At 61.5% G+C, this 16,119-nt stretch overlaps 8 protein-coding genes across 8 annotated transcripts; 5 read left to right on the top strand and 3 right to left on the bottom strand.

The window, feature by feature from the left end:
- Positions 1-416: 416 nt before the first annotated feature.
- On the top strand, positions 417-2,091 carry RHTO_02019 (MFS transporter; the record flags this gene model as incomplete). Its single annotated transcript, XM_016415697.1, has 6 exons — positions 417-529; positions 590-1,509; positions 1,561-1,671; positions 1,728-1,781; positions 1,839-1,955; positions 2,042-2,091. The coding sequence occupies 6 exons, from the start codon at positions 417-419 to the stop codon at positions 2,089-2,091; spliced, it is 1,365 nt and encodes a 454-aa protein (XP_016272267.1).
- A 293-nt stretch (positions 2,092-2,384) lies between these two features.
- Positions 2,385-4,206, top strand: RHTO_02020 (MFS transporter, sugar transporter; the record flags this gene model as incomplete). The annotated part of the gene is made up of 6 exons (XM_016415698.1): positions 2,385-2,500; positions 2,560-3,632; positions 3,693-3,802; positions 3,869-3,923; positions 3,981-4,097; positions 4,157-4,206. 6 exons carry the CDS (start codon positions 2,385-2,387, stop codon positions 4,204-4,206), a joined length of 1,521 nt encoding a protein of 506 aa, XP_016272268.1.
- Positions 4,207-4,623: 417 nt separating this feature from the next.
- Positions 4,624-5,277, top strand: RHTO_02021 (DNA-directed RNA polymerase II subunit RPB4; the record flags this gene model as incomplete). Its single annotated transcript, XM_016415699.1, has 5 exons — positions 4,624-4,690; positions 4,754-4,844; positions 4,902-4,979; positions 5,043-5,138; positions 5,196-5,277. 5 exons carry the CDS (start codon positions 4,624-4,626, stop codon positions 5,275-5,277), a joined length of 414 nt encoding a protein of 137 aa, XP_016272269.1.
- A 162-nt stretch (positions 5,278-5,439) lies between these two features.
- RHTO_02022 (ATPase, vacuolar ER assembly factor, Vma12) lies at positions 5,440-6,398 on the bottom strand (the record flags this gene model as incomplete). Its single annotated transcript, XM_016415700.1, has 4 exons — positions 5,440-5,631; positions 5,694-5,948; positions 6,008-6,078; positions 6,140-6,398. The coding sequence occupies 4 exons, from the start codon at positions 6,396-6,398 to the stop codon at positions 5,440-5,442; spliced, it is 777 nt and encodes a 258-aa protein (XP_016272270.1).
- Positions 6,399-6,948: 550 nt separating this feature from the next.
- Positions 6,949-7,504, top strand: RHTO_02023 (uncharacterized protein; the record flags this gene model as incomplete). Its single annotated transcript, XM_016415701.1, has 4 exons — positions 6,949-6,966; positions 7,025-7,064; positions 7,132-7,333; positions 7,402-7,504. 4 exons carry the CDS (start codon positions 6,949-6,951, stop codon positions 7,502-7,504), a joined length of 363 nt encoding a protein of 120 aa, XP_016272271.1.
- Positions 7,505-8,102: 598 nt separating this feature from the next.
- Positions 8,103-9,124, top strand: RHTO_02024 (uncharacterized protein; the record flags this gene model as incomplete). Its single annotated transcript, XM_016415702.1, has 5 exons — positions 8,103-8,120; positions 8,178-8,220; positions 8,287-8,832; positions 8,894-8,969; positions 9,037-9,124. 5 exons carry the CDS (start codon positions 8,103-8,105, stop codon positions 9,122-9,124), a joined length of 771 nt encoding a protein of 256 aa, XP_016272272.1.
- Positions 9,125-9,384: 260 nt separating this feature from the next.
- RHTO_02025 (NUDIX hydrolase domain containing protein) lies at positions 9,385-11,388 on the bottom strand (the record flags this gene model as incomplete). Its single annotated transcript, XM_016415703.1, has 9 exons — positions 9,385-9,675; positions 9,732-9,906; positions 9,973-10,077; positions 10,133-10,337; positions 10,397-10,470; positions 10,528-10,564; positions 10,624-10,715; positions 10,793-11,105; positions 11,256-11,388. The coding sequence occupies 9 exons, from the start codon at positions 11,386-11,388 to the stop codon at positions 9,385-9,387; spliced, it is 1,425 nt and encodes a 474-aa protein (XP_016272273.1).
- A 125-nt stretch (positions 11,389-11,513) lies between these two features.
- Positions 11,514-15,975, bottom strand: RHTO_02026 (TGF beta receptor associated protein; the record flags this gene model as incomplete). The annotated part of the gene is made up of 14 exons (XM_016415704.1): positions 11,514-11,852; positions 11,914-12,270; positions 12,326-12,567; positions 12,625-12,721; positions 12,776-12,901; positions 12,956-13,100; positions 13,155-13,351; positions 13,408-13,607; positions 13,665-14,417; positions 14,473-14,836; positions 14,895-15,100; positions 15,163-15,265; positions 15,323-15,760; positions 15,958-15,975. 14 exons carry the CDS (start codon positions 15,973-15,975, stop codon positions 11,514-11,516), a joined length of 3,585 nt encoding a protein of 1,194 aa, XP_016272274.1.
- Positions 15,976-16,119: the final 144 nt, after the last annotated feature.

Genomic DNA, 16,119 nt, shown 5'->3' on the forward strand with positions numbered 1-16,119 from the left:
CCAAGAAGAGAAGGGCACCGCAGGCCAGCGAGGTGTTGACACCGGCATCTCCGAGGAGTTGGTCGGCAGACAGAGCCAGCAACACGGCCTCGCCGGACGTCCTGGCTGCACCAATCCGTCCACCACATCTTCTGCTATGCCTTGCCGGCGCAGTAGGCCCGCGAGAATGCCTGCCACCACCGCACGTTCCGTGACCTGATGAAGACCCGGATTTGAAAAGGCGGGGCGGCGACGGCGAGCGAGCGTTGCTGCTGTAGCGCAGGTGAACAGTCAGAACGGCAGCAGGCGATACAGGCAGCGCGAAGCAGGCCAGCGGTGTTGTGAGAGAAGCGAGAGGACCAGTCTCGTCGACGTCGACGGCCAAACTTGGCTTGACCTTCGACCCTTCACTTCTCCTCGACAGACAGCGACAGACGATGGGCTGGCTGCACAAAATTGGCGAGGAACTCGGCTTCGGCCACATCGCGCGGTCGCACTCGAGGCGCGACGTCTCCCTACTCTTCTTCTCCCGATTCATTCGCATGGCCGGGTGAGTCCCAGAGCTCTCACGATTCAGCTTGACCGACGCGCTGACCCTTGCAACACACAGCTTCGGCTCCTTCGCCCCGGTCCTCATCATCTTTCTCCGCGAGATTGGCTTTTCCGACCGGTCTGTCGGTCTCTTCCTCTCTGCGACTCTCCTCGGCGACGTCCTCCTCTCGCTCTTCGTCACATGGACTGCCGACGCATTCGGCCGCCGTCGCATGCTCGCGCTGGGATCGCTCCTGATGTGCGCTTCGGGCGTTGCGTTCGCCCTCTCGCGCAACTACATCGTCCTCCTCGTCTCCGCCATCGTCGGGATCGTTTCGCCAAGCGGAAACGAGACTGGACCCTTCTCCGCACTCGAGCAGGCCATGCTGAGCGGGTTGACCGAGCCAGAGGGCCGTGTCAGTCTCCTCATGTGGTACCAAGTCCTCGGCTTCCTCGGAATCAGCGTCGGCAACAACCTGACGGGCGTCATCGTCGGCGGCATGGAACGCTACGGCAAGACCACGGAGCAGGCCTACCGAGCCGTCTTCACGGCCTACGCAGCAATCGCTGCTATCAAGGTCCTCATCTCGTTCCTCATGACTCGCCACGCCGAAGTCGACCGTCCTCGCGCACCTGCTCCTGCCGCTCCTGCGCCGTCTGCCCAGCAGAACGGCGACAGCGAGCGCCAGCCGCTCCTGCAGGGCCAGCGTCGCGAGGCGAACCCTATCCTCGACCCTCCTGCAGTCAACCCTTCGCACCCTGGCCTTCCCGTCGGACGCCTCGTCACGCTCTGCCTCATCTTCGCCCTCGACTCGTTCGCCTCGGGTCTCGCACCCCTCTCCTTCATCTCGTACTATCTCCGCACCGTCCATGCTGCGCCCGTCAACCTCATCGCGCACTTCTTCTCCATCACGGCCATCATCGCCTGCTTCTCGCAGCTTGCCGCCGCGTCCATCTCAAAGCGTCTCGGCATCATTGGCACGATGGTGGGAACACACGGTGCGTTGCCCGCCAGAAGCAGCACGCTCTTGGACTCACTCGCGTCGACAGCTCCGGCGCAGCTCCTTACGATCGCACTTGGATTGGCACCGACTCTTCCTATCGCCCTCACCGTCTTCACGGCTCGCGCGTTCCTGGCGACGATGGACGGAAGCGTTCGAGGTGGGTTTCCCTCAGCCGTTCGAGGTGGGTTTCCCTGCTAAGCTCCTTCTTTGCAGGCGCCTTCCTCGCTGCTGTCATTCCGAACGAGCAGCGTACTCGCTTCCTCGGTAGTACGTGGATCCATCCGCCTCGCAGCATCTCCAGCACTGACCTCTCTCCTGCGGCAGTCATCAATGTCGTCAGGACCTTGGCGACGACGCCAGGCCCGACGTTCTCGCTCACCCTGGTCAGCATGGGTTACATCCGCTGGTCGTTCGTCCTCATGGGCTCCATCAAGATCCTCTGTACGTCCGACACTCCTGTCTCCCCAGACGCCCAACGGCTCCGGCCTTCTGCGCGGACTTGCCCTGACCTCCTCTCCGCCTCGCAGACGACATCTGTCTCTTTATCGGCTTCAAGACTGCCCGTCTCGAGCACTAGAACGTATTCAAGCTCTGCAATACTCGTACATATCGCCCTTGACGCCGCACCTCGCGCCCTTCACCCTCGGGAGTTGTTGGTGCGTCTGACCTCCTCTTACCCCGCCGTGAACCTCCGTGAACCTTCGCCTTCGGGCGCGCCGAGTAACGCTAGCCACTCTGCGGGGCGGGCGCGGGAAAGTGTCGCCGGTTCATCCACCTCGTGCTGCTTCTCTGGCTCTCGGTCAGCTCGTGGCCTGCTTCTCTTCCGTGCTCTTCCTTCTCGAAGCGATCTCCCTCCCGACGGACACAGCGATGGTCTCGGTGCTGAGGAAACTGTCGACTGAGCTGGGCTTTGCGCACCTGAAGGCTGCTCACTCGCCGAAGGATGTCGCACTGCTCATCGTCTCGCGCTTCATACGGATGGTCGGGTGCGTCGTCCTCCCCTCGTTCTTCCCGACTCGTACTGACGACCCTCGTCAACGAAAAGATTCGGCGCGATCGCACCAATCCTCGTCCTCTACCTCACGGCACTCGGCTTTTCCGACCCGAACGTCGGACTCTTCCTCTCTTTGACACTTTTCGGCGACGTCGCACTTGCCTTGTCGATTAGCTGGATCGCAGACAGCGTCGGGAGGAGGAGGGTGTTGGCGGTCGGGTCGGCCATGATGGCGGCGAGCGGCGTGCGTACACGTCCCCCTCGCTCTCTCGGGACGCTTTATCGTGCTCCTCCTTGCCGCCACCTTCGGAGTGATCTCGCCGTGCGCTCCGCTTTCTCGTTTCTGCTCACCGTCTCCACAAGCGTCGTAGCCAACGCTGACAATACGGTCATGACTCTCAGGTCAGGCAACGAGGTTGGACCCTTCTCGTCTGTCGAGGTCGGCATGCTCAGCCAGCTCGTTCAGCCCGAACACCGGATCTACGTTTTGATGCACTACCAGATCCTCGGCTTCGTCGGTCTCGCACTCGGCTCGCTGGTTTCGGGAGCGGTCATCTCGCACCTCGAAAAGGGCGCCTCGTCACACGAGGCCTACCGATTCGTCTTCCTCGCGTACGGATGCATCGGACTCGTCAAAGTCGCCCTCAGCCTGTTCATGACGCCCTACACCGAGCTCGACCACCCGCAGTTCCCTCAGCGATTGGTCGACTCGCCTGAGACGTCGGAGGACGAGGAGACGGACGTCGAGGAGGAGCGGACAAGCGACGAAAGGCAGCCGCTCATCGCGAAGCGTCCGCTGATCGACAGGACGGCGAGCTCGACGCCTCAAGCCGTCACGACGTCGACGAAGCTCACGCTCGGTGACCTCGACAACGGCGAAGAATCGGCCCTCCCTCTCCTCAGCCTCGTCTTCATCGTCCTCCTCTTCTCCGTCGACAGCTTCGCCTCATCGCTGACTCCTGCGTCGTACGTCTCGCTCTACTTCAAGTCGGAGTACGGCGCGTCGATCCGCACCATCACGACCGTCCTCGCTTCGTCTGCCCTCGGAGCCGTCGTCACCTCGCTCCTCACCGGCGCCATTTCGAAGCGCATCGGTCTCGTCCTCACGATGGTGACGACGCACAGTGCGTCCTCTTATCGCTGACCGCTTCTCCTCCAGCATTCGCTGAAATCCACCTCCTCAGTTCCTGCGCAAATCCTGACGGGCGCCATGGCATTCGCTCCGACCCTCCCTATCGTTATCTCCCTCTATATCGCTCGCACCTGCATCAGCTCGATGGACTCGAGCATCAGGGTGCGTCCTCCCTTCCCTCCGACACAGTCGTCCAAGACAACATTGACGCGTTCCTCGCTTTGACAGGGAGCCTTGCTGTCGGCCATGGTCCCCAAGCACGCTCGCACCCGCCTCCTCGGCAGTAAGGCCCAAGTTCCCGCAGACAACCAAGCTTCAATGCTGAACTTCGCTGCCGCAGTCTCCGACGTCGCGCGTACGCTGGCCGCCGCGCCTGGCCCGTTCGTCACCGGCCGCCTCGTCGAGATTGGCCGCCTGCGATGGGTCTTTGTCATCAGCGGAGCCATCAAGATCAGCTGTACGTCCAACGAAGGATCAACCGAGGTGAGGGACGACCTGACAGTTCCTCCATTCCAGACGACCTCGCCCTCCTCGGTGGCTTCCGCCAGACCAAGCTGCAGCACTGAGCCCTTCGCCCCTCTCCCAAAAGTCGTCGCGCCCCTGCCTGGCCCGCAAACCTTCGCCCAAGCTGTACACACCCTCCCCTCTCGATACCCTGTCTATCGGTTCACGTCACCCGTACATCCTAGATTCCCGTCTGTTCATAGACACCACGATCTGCAAACGCAACCAGTCTCACGAGCGTATCAGGCGCAGCGCGAGAGTTGCACTCGAGGAAGGAGAGCAGGTCGGGAGGAACGAAAGCGGGTTCGGCACGCTCTGCGGCGGTTCGGTATCAGTTGTTAGGCGGAGTGCATGTGCATCGACAGCGACAGACAGCAGTGTGCGCTGTATGGGTAGCGGTCGAGGAGCAACCCGCTTGAACCCGCACCTTCGACTCCGACCGCGACCCCAGTCCGCTCTGTACCGCTCAGTCTGCTGCCATGTCGCGCGTTACAGACCGCCACAAGCCCGACGACGAGGACGCGAGCCGCCTCAAGTTCCCGCAGAGCGAGTTCACCCTTCTCTCGTCCTCATCGCTCGACACGGACTGATGAGGCTCTCCCTCCTCAGGCTTCGGCGATGAGGACACGCAGCGGAACATGCTGACCATCAGTGAGGTCAAACTTGTACTCGAGTCGCTCGACAACCCGCCCGACAACGCGTGCGTCCCTCTCTCACCTCGTCGGTTGCCGCGCGAACTCACCCTGTCCCTCTGCAGCGTCTACAACAAGACAAAGGATTACGTCGACACCTTTGCGCGGTTCTACGACCACGAGACGGCGTCCAACGTGCGCAGGTGAGCCCACTTCTCCAGCTTCAGCTACGAGGCGGACCTGCTAACTCTCGCTCCTCATTACAGCTCCTTCCCGAACCCGCCTTTCCAGTTCTTCGAGCAGGTTCAGCTGGTCAACTTGTGTCCGATGGAGGCTGAGGAGGCAAAGGCTTTGGTACCCAGGTGCGCTCGAACGGTCTTTCTTAGCGTTGCCTGCTCGCTGACTCGTGCCAATGAAAGCATCCAAGTCGAGGACGATCAGCTGCAGCAGTACCTCGACGACATGACTCGCGCACGGAAAGCACAACAACCGCCAGCTTGAACCCTCATTTCGCAGTCTTCGCACTCTCTCATTCGTTCACTCTACCCTGTTGCAACACTAGCATTCAATCGACATCTTGCCTCTCCAGCTGCACAATCCCGTCTTATTCGCGCGTTCGATGCTGTCGCTTGACTGCATGACCTGCTTCGTTCCAGACAATCCTTACTCCTGCTTCTTCGCCCGACTGTCCCAATTCCGTGGAAGTCCTCGTTTGGCTCCTCCAGCTCGCGCGGCTGTTCTCCCAGCACTTGCACTCGCTTTGGGCGCTGGGTCTAAGCGAGAGAAGAAGCGCCAGTACAGCCAACCTTCGATGATGGCGATGGCGAGAGCGCCCGACAAGGCGAGGCAGAGGCGCTGTATGCGTCGACGGGTAAGAGGACTGTCTTCGCAGCTCAGCAGGAGAGACGCCGACGCACCGCCGCATAGCTTCGTCCTCCGCCAACCCACCAAACTCCCGTGCCGACCGCCAACATACTCGCCCCAACGTTCGCGATCGCACTCACTTCCCTCCTGATCTCCTGCCACTCTTCCGCTGGCGTCTTGGCGGAGAAGGGGTCGTCGAGAGGTATGAGGGAGGGATGCGGAGCGGGCGCGAGGGAGGTCAGGGCGGCGTAGGAGCGGCGGTCTTGCTGCAGCTGGATGTCGGCGAGTATGGCGAGTAGCTCGGGGGACTACATACAACGCTGCAGTCAGTTCAAGGCGCAGGATAGGGCGAAACGAGCGAACGCACCTTCTCTCGAGGCGCTACAGGCGGAGCGTACACGTCTGTCAGGCGCAGCAAGCTTGCGAGGCGGTAGAGATCTGGACAGAATGGATCGTCAGCTTTCGCTCGTCCTCTGGCACTGCTCAAAGGCATGCGCACCTGGGTCCTCCAGGTCCTCCTTTCCTCTTGCCCACCTCGACACCCGCGCCAGCAGCTCATGCGGGACGGTCCGCTGTCCCTGCTCCTTCATAGCTTCCACAGCGCCCGGCCGACCCGATGCCTGCTCGCCGCTCGATGTCCGCACCTCCGCCTCGTCCACCAAGAACGCCCCGACCTGCGCCCTCAACTCCCCCGGCAATCGCGGTGCCAGCGCGTCCAGTCGGCTCCGAAGCGCGGGCGTGAGGTGTAGCAGGACCATTGCGGCTCAGCGAGCGTGTGTAGCGAGGGGGAGGGGTCGGAAAGGCTCGAGCGATGTCGAGGAGGAGAGGTGGAGTCGTCTCTGCCTTCACACCGCTTGGGGAGGGTTGGTTCGATGGCCTCCGTGCATTGCAGGTCGCTGCTAAGGGGATGAGCATCTGCCAGCCATTCTCGCTGGCTGCGTCCCGATCTCGTTTTCTCATCGGTCGAACAAGTCGCTCCTTTCAACAGCTGCTGAATAGGCTGCCGATGCTGCTGCTAACATGACAGACTGCTCAACTATCGGCTCAGTACCGCTGAACACCTCTGAACGGTCTCGAGGACGGCCGACTCTTCGCTGGGACTTACTGTCGTCATCGAGGAGGGTGGGGCGGCTCTCGCTCTGCTGCTGCACTTCTCCTTCTCCCTCCAACACCTCGGCACACGCGCCATCAAACGTACGTCCTAGCTTCAACCCGCGCTGGGATCCATCGCTGACCCGGTCACCCTGCAGCCCTCCCTTCTCCCCGTCGCTTCCTGCTACCAAGCCACCTTCCGCACACACAGCCAGCATGGAATCAGTCAACAAAGTGCGCCAAATTATGATGCTGGAAACGAGGGGGGAAGCTGACCCGTTTGCGTTCGCAGGTTATCGACCAAACGAAGGGCCTCGTGAACCAGTACCTCAGTCAGTCGCCGCCTTTATCTCGCGATCACACATCGTCTGCAGAGTACTGACAGAGCTCTTTCTGCAGACACCGACTCCTCCTCGTCTTCAGCCTCCCGCTCAAGCGGGAACCCCTCAGGCGACGCCACGCCCGGCGCGATCCCCGACGCCGCCGAATCGCTGGGCGTGACAAGCGGCGCAGAGCGACTCTCGACGGACACTGGAGACGCGACTTTCGCTGGAGACATTGAGCGACAGAGCGGAGACAGCGGATTGAGCCCGGCTTATGCGTACGTTCCCCTTCTTTGACATGAGCAAGCGTTTTACGGTGATTCTGACGAACTGATCCGCGTCGCAGCGCATACAACGCCTCGGGCCGCGACGCAACAGGCTCATTCGACGGCGGCGCGAACGACCCTCCCAACCTCGGCGCAGGCGAGATGCCCGGACGTTCGACCTGATATAATCGGCCGCAATCTCTCCCCAGCACTCTGTACAGACGCTTTTGCATTTCAGCATTCAGTATGGTTAAAGACCGTCATTTGTGCGGTCTGAATGCGAGAATGAAGGAGGAACGTGTGCCCGGCGAGGTGACCTTCGCAAGCCGGCGTCGTCTGCGTCGAGCCGCTTCCTCCCACTCTGCTCTCGCGTGAGCGTCGACTGCAAGCTACTTGGCGACGTTACAAAGCGTCTGCAACAGCCGTTCTGTCGAGGAGACGCTGCTTGGACGAGTTCTCGCTGGCAACTCCCCTTCGAGTGCCCACGCTTGCAACGGCTCCTCGTCCGTCGGCTGCATGTAGATCCTGAATTTGGTTCCCAGTGACCGTTGCGCGCATCACGGGGATCACATCACGCAGTCGAGAGCGCGCACCGCCCCGTCTCCACCTCGTCGTCATTCGTTGCGCCCCACAATCTCTCTCTCCCTCCTTCTCCTCACTCCCAGCGCACTCTGCTCACTCACACACGCAAGTGCAGTCACTAGTAACACTCTATCTCTGCACTGGGACTCACCCAGCTCTCCTACGCAACAGACAACCCTCCTCGAACGTTCAGCTTAAAATGGGCATTCTCGACAAGGTGTGTGCTCCAATGCCGTCTCGCAAGGCCTTAGACTGACGCTGCAACATCGCACAGGCAAAGGACGCTATCAGCCACCACGGCCAGAACAAGAACTCGGGTGCGCACCCGTCTTGACCTTCCCCTCCCAAAGTCGCCACTGATCCCCTTCTCAATCGTCACTCAGGCTCGGACAACTACAACGACAACACCACCGGCGACTCGTACAACTCGGGCAACCAGTCATACGGCCAGCAGGACTCGTCGTACGGCGGTGCCTCGAGCGGATTCGACTCGACCTCGGACCGCTTTGGCTCGTCCGGCAACCAGGGCTCGGGCGGCTTCACCTCCGGCAACAACGACAACAACCAGGACGATTCGTTCTCCAACTCGCGCAGGGCAGGCGCTGACGAGGGCGACTCTTTCGGAGGCGCTTCGGGTGGTTTCGACTCGACGTCTGACCGCTACGGCTCGGGCGGAAACGACGACTCGTACGGCAGCGGCGGCGCTGGGAGGTCGTCCGGCCTCGGCGCCAGCGACATGACGAGCGGCCGCCAGTCGAACTTTGACAGCGGCTCGCAGTCGTACGGAGACAACTCGTACGGATCGAACCGCGCCTCGGGCTTCGACGACTCGTCGAACATCTCTGACACGGGCAACCGCCTCGACTCGTCGTACGGCGGTGGCAGCGGCAGGGGCGCTGACTTCCAGGCCAGCGGAGGCGGATCTGCCTGTTCGTTCCCGCGCCCACTTCCTCTCACTACCGGCATCACTGACGCTTGTTTCATTCGCAGACGGTGACGGCCAGACCGACTTTGGCGGCGCCGGCCGCAACAACGACGGGCAGTACGGCGACAGCTCGTTCGGAGGGTGAGCCCTCTTCTCGTTTCACTCATTTTCTCGCGTTTTGTCGCTGACGCTGCTGTCTCTCATGCAGCTCGAGCGGCAACCAGGGCTATGGCCAGGACCAGACGCAGTACGGCGGCGGAAACCAGTACGGCGGCGAGCGCGACAACTACCCGTAAACAACACCCCCTCCCTCTCCCGCCTCTTGTGTGATAACTAAACAACAGAAGTCTCGGTAGCACTACGAATGGTGTCAAATGAAGTTTATCAGTGCCTTCGGACCACGTGAGTAGCTGGAGAGTATCAGTTGACGGAAGTGATGAGAGAAGAAGGAACGCTTGCCTCAACCTCGTCGACCAGTTCCGTTTCGTGCGACGACGTGAGCGCAAGCTATGACAACATTCGTATTCCAGAGAGCCCGTTTCCGTCTACACACCCTTCACTTGGCCACAATCGCCCTCCTGGCCAGCCACTTCCCTCTCAACCACATTCCGCCGGCAACGACCCCACCCAACGCCGCGCAAGCCCTCAAGAAGATAGCCACAACCAGCGCCTTCCTGACCGCCGCATAATACGCGTTCAGGCTCATCCCTGCCCAATTGACTTTCGATCGAGGAGGAGGGGGAGAGTCGGGTGGTCGTGGACGGGTTGCGGCGTTGGAGGGGTGACGAAGGAGGCGGCGGTAGCGGAATGCGAAGACCCAGATGAGGAAATTGATGTCGGGGTACGACTGCGCGAAGCGAAAGGGTGAGCGAGATGAGTGCGAGAGCGGGAGAAAGGACGCACGAAGCGGGGGAAGATGGATGCCTCGGATGGAGCAAAGGGCGCAAGCTCGGCAGTAGTGGAGGCGCCTTCGCGTCCGGTGAGAGGGGTGTCGAGCGCTGCGACAGCGTAAGGGTACGTCGAGAGGTCTTCCGGCGCAGATTTGGGGGTCATGTGTGCGAGGAGGTCGAGAGTCATGCTGCGTAGTGCGAAGGGCGTCAACACGCTGCGCTGATAAACCGAAAGCGGACGTGAAGCGACGAACCCGAGCGTCAGACCCCACAGCTTGAGATCTGGCAGCCTCGTCCCAGGCGGAGGCGGCGGGAGCATCTGGCCAGTCGCGACAGGGTCGTTCGGCAGCAAGATGCACCTGTCACGGTAGTCGTCAGCATCGCTCTCTGTGCAGGAAGAAGCAACCCACTCACTTGAAGTCCATCTTGCCCACCAAGAACTTGAGCGCAAGCCGAGCCAAGCGGTTCCGCGGCGCAAGCCTCGTCGCGATGTCGATTGGGACATGTCCGTAGCGTGCGAGCGGAGCGTGGAGGAGCTCGAGCGGGATCCAGTGGGCCGAGGCAACTTCGGTTTCCTGGAGCTCTGGGATCGGTGCGTGAGGCGAGGTGTGCAAGAAGACTGGGGAGCAAAGAGCATCAGCTGGCGGTCACAATGATGGAAGGCGGCGGCAAGCTCACCGAAAGGCGACAGAATCATGAGCAGCCGTTTGCCGAGAGACGTGGTGATTTCGCGGTCGTCAAGTTGTCCGATTCTGCAAAAAGCGACTAGTCAGCTTTGTTTGCCTGAGAACTCCACCAACGTGGCTTACGAGATCCAGTCCTTCTCAGCCAAGTCCAACCCGACCTCTGCGCGGGAACATGATGGTCAGCGCCGGCAAAGATGCGAGACGGGAAAGCAAGCGCACCTTCCCACGTCTCCCTCAACGCCGTAAACTCTGCCGACTCGTCGTCAGGCTCTTGCCGACCTCCAGGGAAGGCGACATGACCCGACCACTTGCTGTGGGAGAAGCACGGGGTGTAAGCAAGCAGTTCGTCCGCAACCAGTACCTTCAAGCATCGTCCCGCCAGACTCACTCGCTGGCCCGTGTCGCTCGCTTGATGTAGAGGATCTCGACCGAGGTATTCGGCGCATTTACCCAAGGCTGCGCGAAGAAGTCCTCGAGCTGGACGAGGACGGAGGGTGGACCGGCAAACGACGAGGCGGTCGAAGGAGTCGCCGAGCCGGCTTGCGCGTGCTTCAAGGGTTCAGGGAGTCCGCCGGTGCGAGGGGAAGAAGGAGGAGACGGGCTGAGAGGAACAGGGTGAGTTGAGGGAGAGGTGTGGGGAGATGCGACGGACGAGGCGACTGTCGACGTTGGCGGAGGGTGCTCGGGTCGTAGTCGTATGACTGTAGGGCATGACGCGGTCAGCGTCACGCTCCTCGCGCTTCCTACGAGCCGGTGAGCGTGCGTTCGCCCCTTCCCCATCACGTCAAGAGACGAGGAACGAACGCCGCGACAGCTCTTCCTGTGACCCGGATGCTGAAGCCAAGACTCACTGATAGCGACGCTCGCCCGTTTCTGCGACGCTCCACCCTTGACAGCCGGCGGTGAGGCGATTAGTCGGGGCGGGGTCGAGGCGACGGTTCTCAAGCAGCCGTGCAGCCGCGAGATGACGGCGGGATTCGCCATGATGTAGCACGGACGAGCTCAGCCGACGTGAGCCAGAGACTAGCGAGAGATGCGACGACTTGCGAGCGGAGTCGGCGGAGAGAAGGTTGGGCTCGAGCAACCGGGTCAAGGGTTACACGCGCCGACTACCGCAAATCCAGTTCTATCGCGTCCTCCAGCGAAACGACGTCCTTCTCCGGCGCAACCGACTTGCCCGAGTCGTCCCGCCTCGGGTCCAGGACGACAACCTTCGTCTCGACAGCCGCTCCTCCCGCTTCGCCCTTCGTGTCGTCCTTCGCCTCGAGCGTCGGTCCTAGCCGCGCCTGCAGCTCGAAAGCGCGCTCTTGAAGTACGAGGTTCTGGCCGAGCGCGAGCGACTTGAGGATGGAGCACTCCTGCTGGACGTGCAGAGACCGTCGAAGGGATCGCGAGAGGTATCGCGAAAGGACCTGGACAGGGTAGTCGTCCGGCACGAGCGATAGCACCTACAAGATATAATGAGAGTATGAAGACGAGGACAGTTGCTGGAAGATGAGCTGAACGCACCTCAAGCGTGTCGAGATGGACCGCCTGCGTCTCCAACAGCCGCGCAACCCGCTCCTTCGGAATCGCGCCCTCTCCCGTCTTTTCCGTTTCGTCGACGAATGAACCTGGTTGTGGTCGTCGTAGGCACATCTCGACGAGCAGCTTGGCCAGCGCCTGTTTCCGCCGCTCCTCCTCTTCCCGTCTCGCCGCCGACAACGCTTTGCGGTTCCGCTTGAAGGGCAGGTCGAGCTTCACTGTCGCTGCGACAACGTCTGCTTGAGCGAGAGGGTCGCCAGACTGGAGGCAGTACGCTTCGGCCGAGGCAAGATCGTGCAGGTTGTTGATCAGGAGGGATAGGGCTTGCCGGTCAAGTTGGAGCTGCGTGCAATTCGATTGTCAGCCTCAGCGCGGAGCATGTGCAGGTCAAGCGCACCTTTCCATAGACGATCGCGCGCTCGAGCGTCAACCCTTTAAGACCCTTGACCTCCATCTCCTCCAACTCGTGCTTCGCGGCCTGCACATCGTACTTGGTCGATGCGCTCAAGAATAGCGCTGCCTTCAATCTTACGCGGTCGAGCAAAGCTCGCGACGAATCCACAGAGTACCGTGAGGTCAGGAAGGCGAGGAAGGTCGGCGGGTTCGAAGTCGAGGCGACGAGCGCAGCGTAGGCCGATTCTGCGGGCGCACCGTCAGCTCCACGCAGCCACAAATACCGAGGCGTTTGCGACTCACCTTGCTCTCGGACGTGAGCCTTGGCTTCGGCATCCGTAAGCAACTCGCTAAGCCTGCCGATGTAGCGCTTCACGAGGTCGGCGTGTAGCCGCGAGTCCTGTGAACACTTCATCAGCCTCTCGTCTCAACGAGTGAAGCGCATGCAGCGCACCGAGTCTCGCTCCTGCAAGACCGTCGACTCGAGGAACCGGTCTGCCGCGTCTGGGTCGACCTTGCTCATCTTGGCGAACAAATCGCGCGTGTCGAACGTAATAGTCTGCTTCGGGTCGGAGAAGAGCTGCGAGCGAGCACGTCAGCGTCGACCCGAAGCCAACGAAGCGACAATACGTACCCGCAAGGCTCGAGACTGGTCGTGCTTGAGCATCCAGAGGCCGTACTTCTCGACGAGCGACTTGTCCTTGGACCGCCACGTCAAATCGAACATGCTCTGCAGGCCGTCTTCGAACGAGCCGTCGGTATACTCGCCGTCGATAATCCTGCAACGAAAAAGTCAATTCCGAGAGTGCTCGCAGGGAGACGGGACAGCGCACCTTGACCAGATGTCGAGCACCCGCATCGTCTCGCCCTTTTCGAGTAGGATGCTCGCCAAAAGTTGGTACAATCCTGCGTCCAGCAGTGCCTGCTCGACCTGCTTGACGACGCAGTCGTGAGGCCCGGCGAGGAGGACACGGATGTCGTCGGGCCGAGATTGCTCGGCAAGCAGCTTGACGAGCGTCGTGTCGACGACCTGACACGCTGAGCCGTTAGCAAAGGCTAGGCAGCGAAGGCGAGGGAGGGACGTACCATGTCCACCTTCCTCGAATCGCCCGCCATCCCATCCTCGCCTTCTCCACTTCTTCGCGCCGCCCGCCACTTCAAGAGATACGACATCAAGCAGTCCCGCGCCGTCATCGTGAGCGAGTTGCGCAGCTCGACCGTTGTCGCGGCTGACTCGACATTTGGCTTGAGGTGCGGCGAGTAGTTGCGGTTCAGGTTGTCGAGGACTGCGTTCCTCGCTACTCAGCATACGGCTGAACAGAGAAGAAAACCGCACGACGCACTGTACTCGTCAATCGTTCTCGCAGACCGCACCTCATCCAGCACGCCCTTGCAGACCGTCACCTCATCTCCAGGCGCCATCAACGGTCTCCGCAGATCCGGGAACATCCTCACCACCATCCTCGGATCGCTTCCCGCCCTCGCAAACAAGTCAAACGCCTCCTGAAACAGCGTCTGCTCGAGCTTGAGGAACGCCAGACGCATGTACACGTACGCCAGCTCGGGGTTCTCGGCGGTGCCACCTGAAGCGGACTTGGCGAAGTTGTCAGCGAGGGCGAGCGCGTCGGTGTCGCGGCCTTTGTCGATAAGGGCGTCGGCTTGGACGACGAGCGTGAGAGGCGAGAGGGAGTAGAGGCCGTTGCGACCAACGACGAGGACGCGCGTTAGGGTCCGCTTGCCCGGACGGTCTTCGCTGTTGGCTGTCACGCCAGAGATCCCGCTGTGAATCGAGACGGAAGATATGGACGCTCGAGATGCGCGTTTCGTGGGTGTTCGAGGTGGATCGGACTTGGCAGGCGAGGAAGGGAGGAGAGGGACATGAACGGGCTCGATCTTCTGAGCGCCAGTCGCGGCGCCGAGTTCGAGTCCGAGAGCGGAGCGAAAGAGAGAGCGAGGCTGAAAGTCGAGAGGCGAAGGAGATGCAGCAGGAGAGGAGGAGGGCAGCTGGACGACCTGGACGATTTCCTGCGTGTGTATTGAATGGATCTCAATCGTGTTGTTGTAGAGGAGCGCGATCGAGTACTGCGAGTCGACGACTGTAGATCAGGTGAGTTAGCTACCCCGCCTGACAAGCAGCTCATTCAGACGGACCGAGACTCCGCAGGTTGCTTGCCCACTCGAGCGTTCCGCGACAAGGCTCGCCCAGCTCGTTGACAAACACTCCGAGCGTCGTGCTGCCTGTATGACTCGCAACGAGGAACTCGCTCGAAGCGACACACGCGATCGCAGGTCGTTGTCGGGGATCCGGGCCTGCGCCGGGTGCAGGCGGTGTCGCTGCGCCGGAAGCGGTAGTCGGAGGAGGTAAAGGGTCGGGATGAGGGGCTTGAGAGATGGGGAGGAGAGGGAGAGCTTCGGCGGCTTCGAGGTCGACAATCGAGTAGTTCTCGGCGTCGGCGATGCAGATTCGGTCTCTTCGGAGTGAAGCGATGAGGGCGCCGTTCGGCAGGGGCAGGTCCTGCGGAATGGACAGTTCAGTCTCTTTGCTGAGGCGCCGGAGATACTCGCGAGCGCACCTTGAGGCTTTGGATCCCCTCGTTCGTGACCTTGAGCCAATGCATCCTCCGTCGCTTGATCACGCACATGTGCATGACCGCCGAGTCCGAGCTATTCGAAAGCTCCTCCTCGTCGACAGCCAGCGTGACGACACCTCGAACGGCAGGGAAGTTGTGGACGTTGAGCGGCGCGAGTCCTGGGAGTGTGTGGAAGGTCATGACGCCCTCTGCCGCACAGGCCGATGTCAGCCTGGGCGGGAAACAACGATTTCAAGACAGTCAGACGCACCAGACAGGATGACAGCCTTGTCAAGCCGAGGGAGAAGAGCGATCCGGTCCGCAGCCTTTAGGTTCGTCGTGACCTGGAGCTCGTCGAGGAGCTCAAGCTGGGTCTACGCGGGCACTCGGTCAGTCTGGGTTCGTCGGACGGCTATTGGAAGTCCGCGCACCTGTTTCGGCGCGACAGGCGGCCTCCGTCCAGGTGTCGTGGGTGAAGCGACTCTTGGACTGGCGACGCCGGAAGCTACTGCCGCGTCGACCTCCTCGCCGACTTCGTATAGCCTTATTCGTCCATCGCTTAGTCCAGCCCAGACCTTCTGTCCTCCCGCCTCGACACTCTTGAGCGTAAGAGGCTTCGGTTCCCCTGCCGCCGCGCCATGCACCGCACCCGCCGCCGCTGCGCCCGCCGCTGCTCCCGCCTGCGCGACCGACGAGACAAGCTGTCCTAGCCGTGATGCAGGTGTCTGAGTCGGCGATGACGGCGCTTTGGACGGGGAGGTGGGGCGCGATGAGGGCGATGAGGGCGAGAGAGGGTGAAGGAGCGGCGCGAGGACAAAGGGCGGGAGCTCGAGCGGTCTTGTCGGAGTAGTCGACGCCAGCTTGTCAGCCTTTGCTCACTCGTGAGCGAGTTGAGCGGTGTGGGAAGAGGACGAGGAGCGAGCGAGGAGGTTGGCAGCGATCACACACGCTGGGTCTCGCGCTGGGACTGACCGGACTGCTGACTGAGCTTCCTAGATGATCACGGTCTCCCAGTTGAAGCCGCCAACCGCAACGGCACAGCGAGGCGCTCCTACTCCCCACTCACTCTCGCTTCCCTCAACATCGCAATACGCACTCGCAACTGCTGCCGGAGCGCTAGAAGTGGCGCGGCGGGACGGAAAACCGGCGCATATGACCGGAGCGGCTTCAAGCAGAGTTGGAGGGGCGACTGGGGTCGGCGCAGGATCACTCGCGAGTCGTGCGGGAC

The sequence above is a fragment of the Rhodotorula toruloides genome, assembly GCF_000320785.1.
Source record: "Rhodotorula toruloides NP11 unplaced genomic scaffold Scaffold16, whole genome shotgun sequence".
Lineage (NCBI taxonomy): Eukaryota > Fungi > Basidiomycota > Microbotryomycetes > Sporidiobolales > Sporidiobolaceae > Rhodotorula > Rhodotorula toruloides.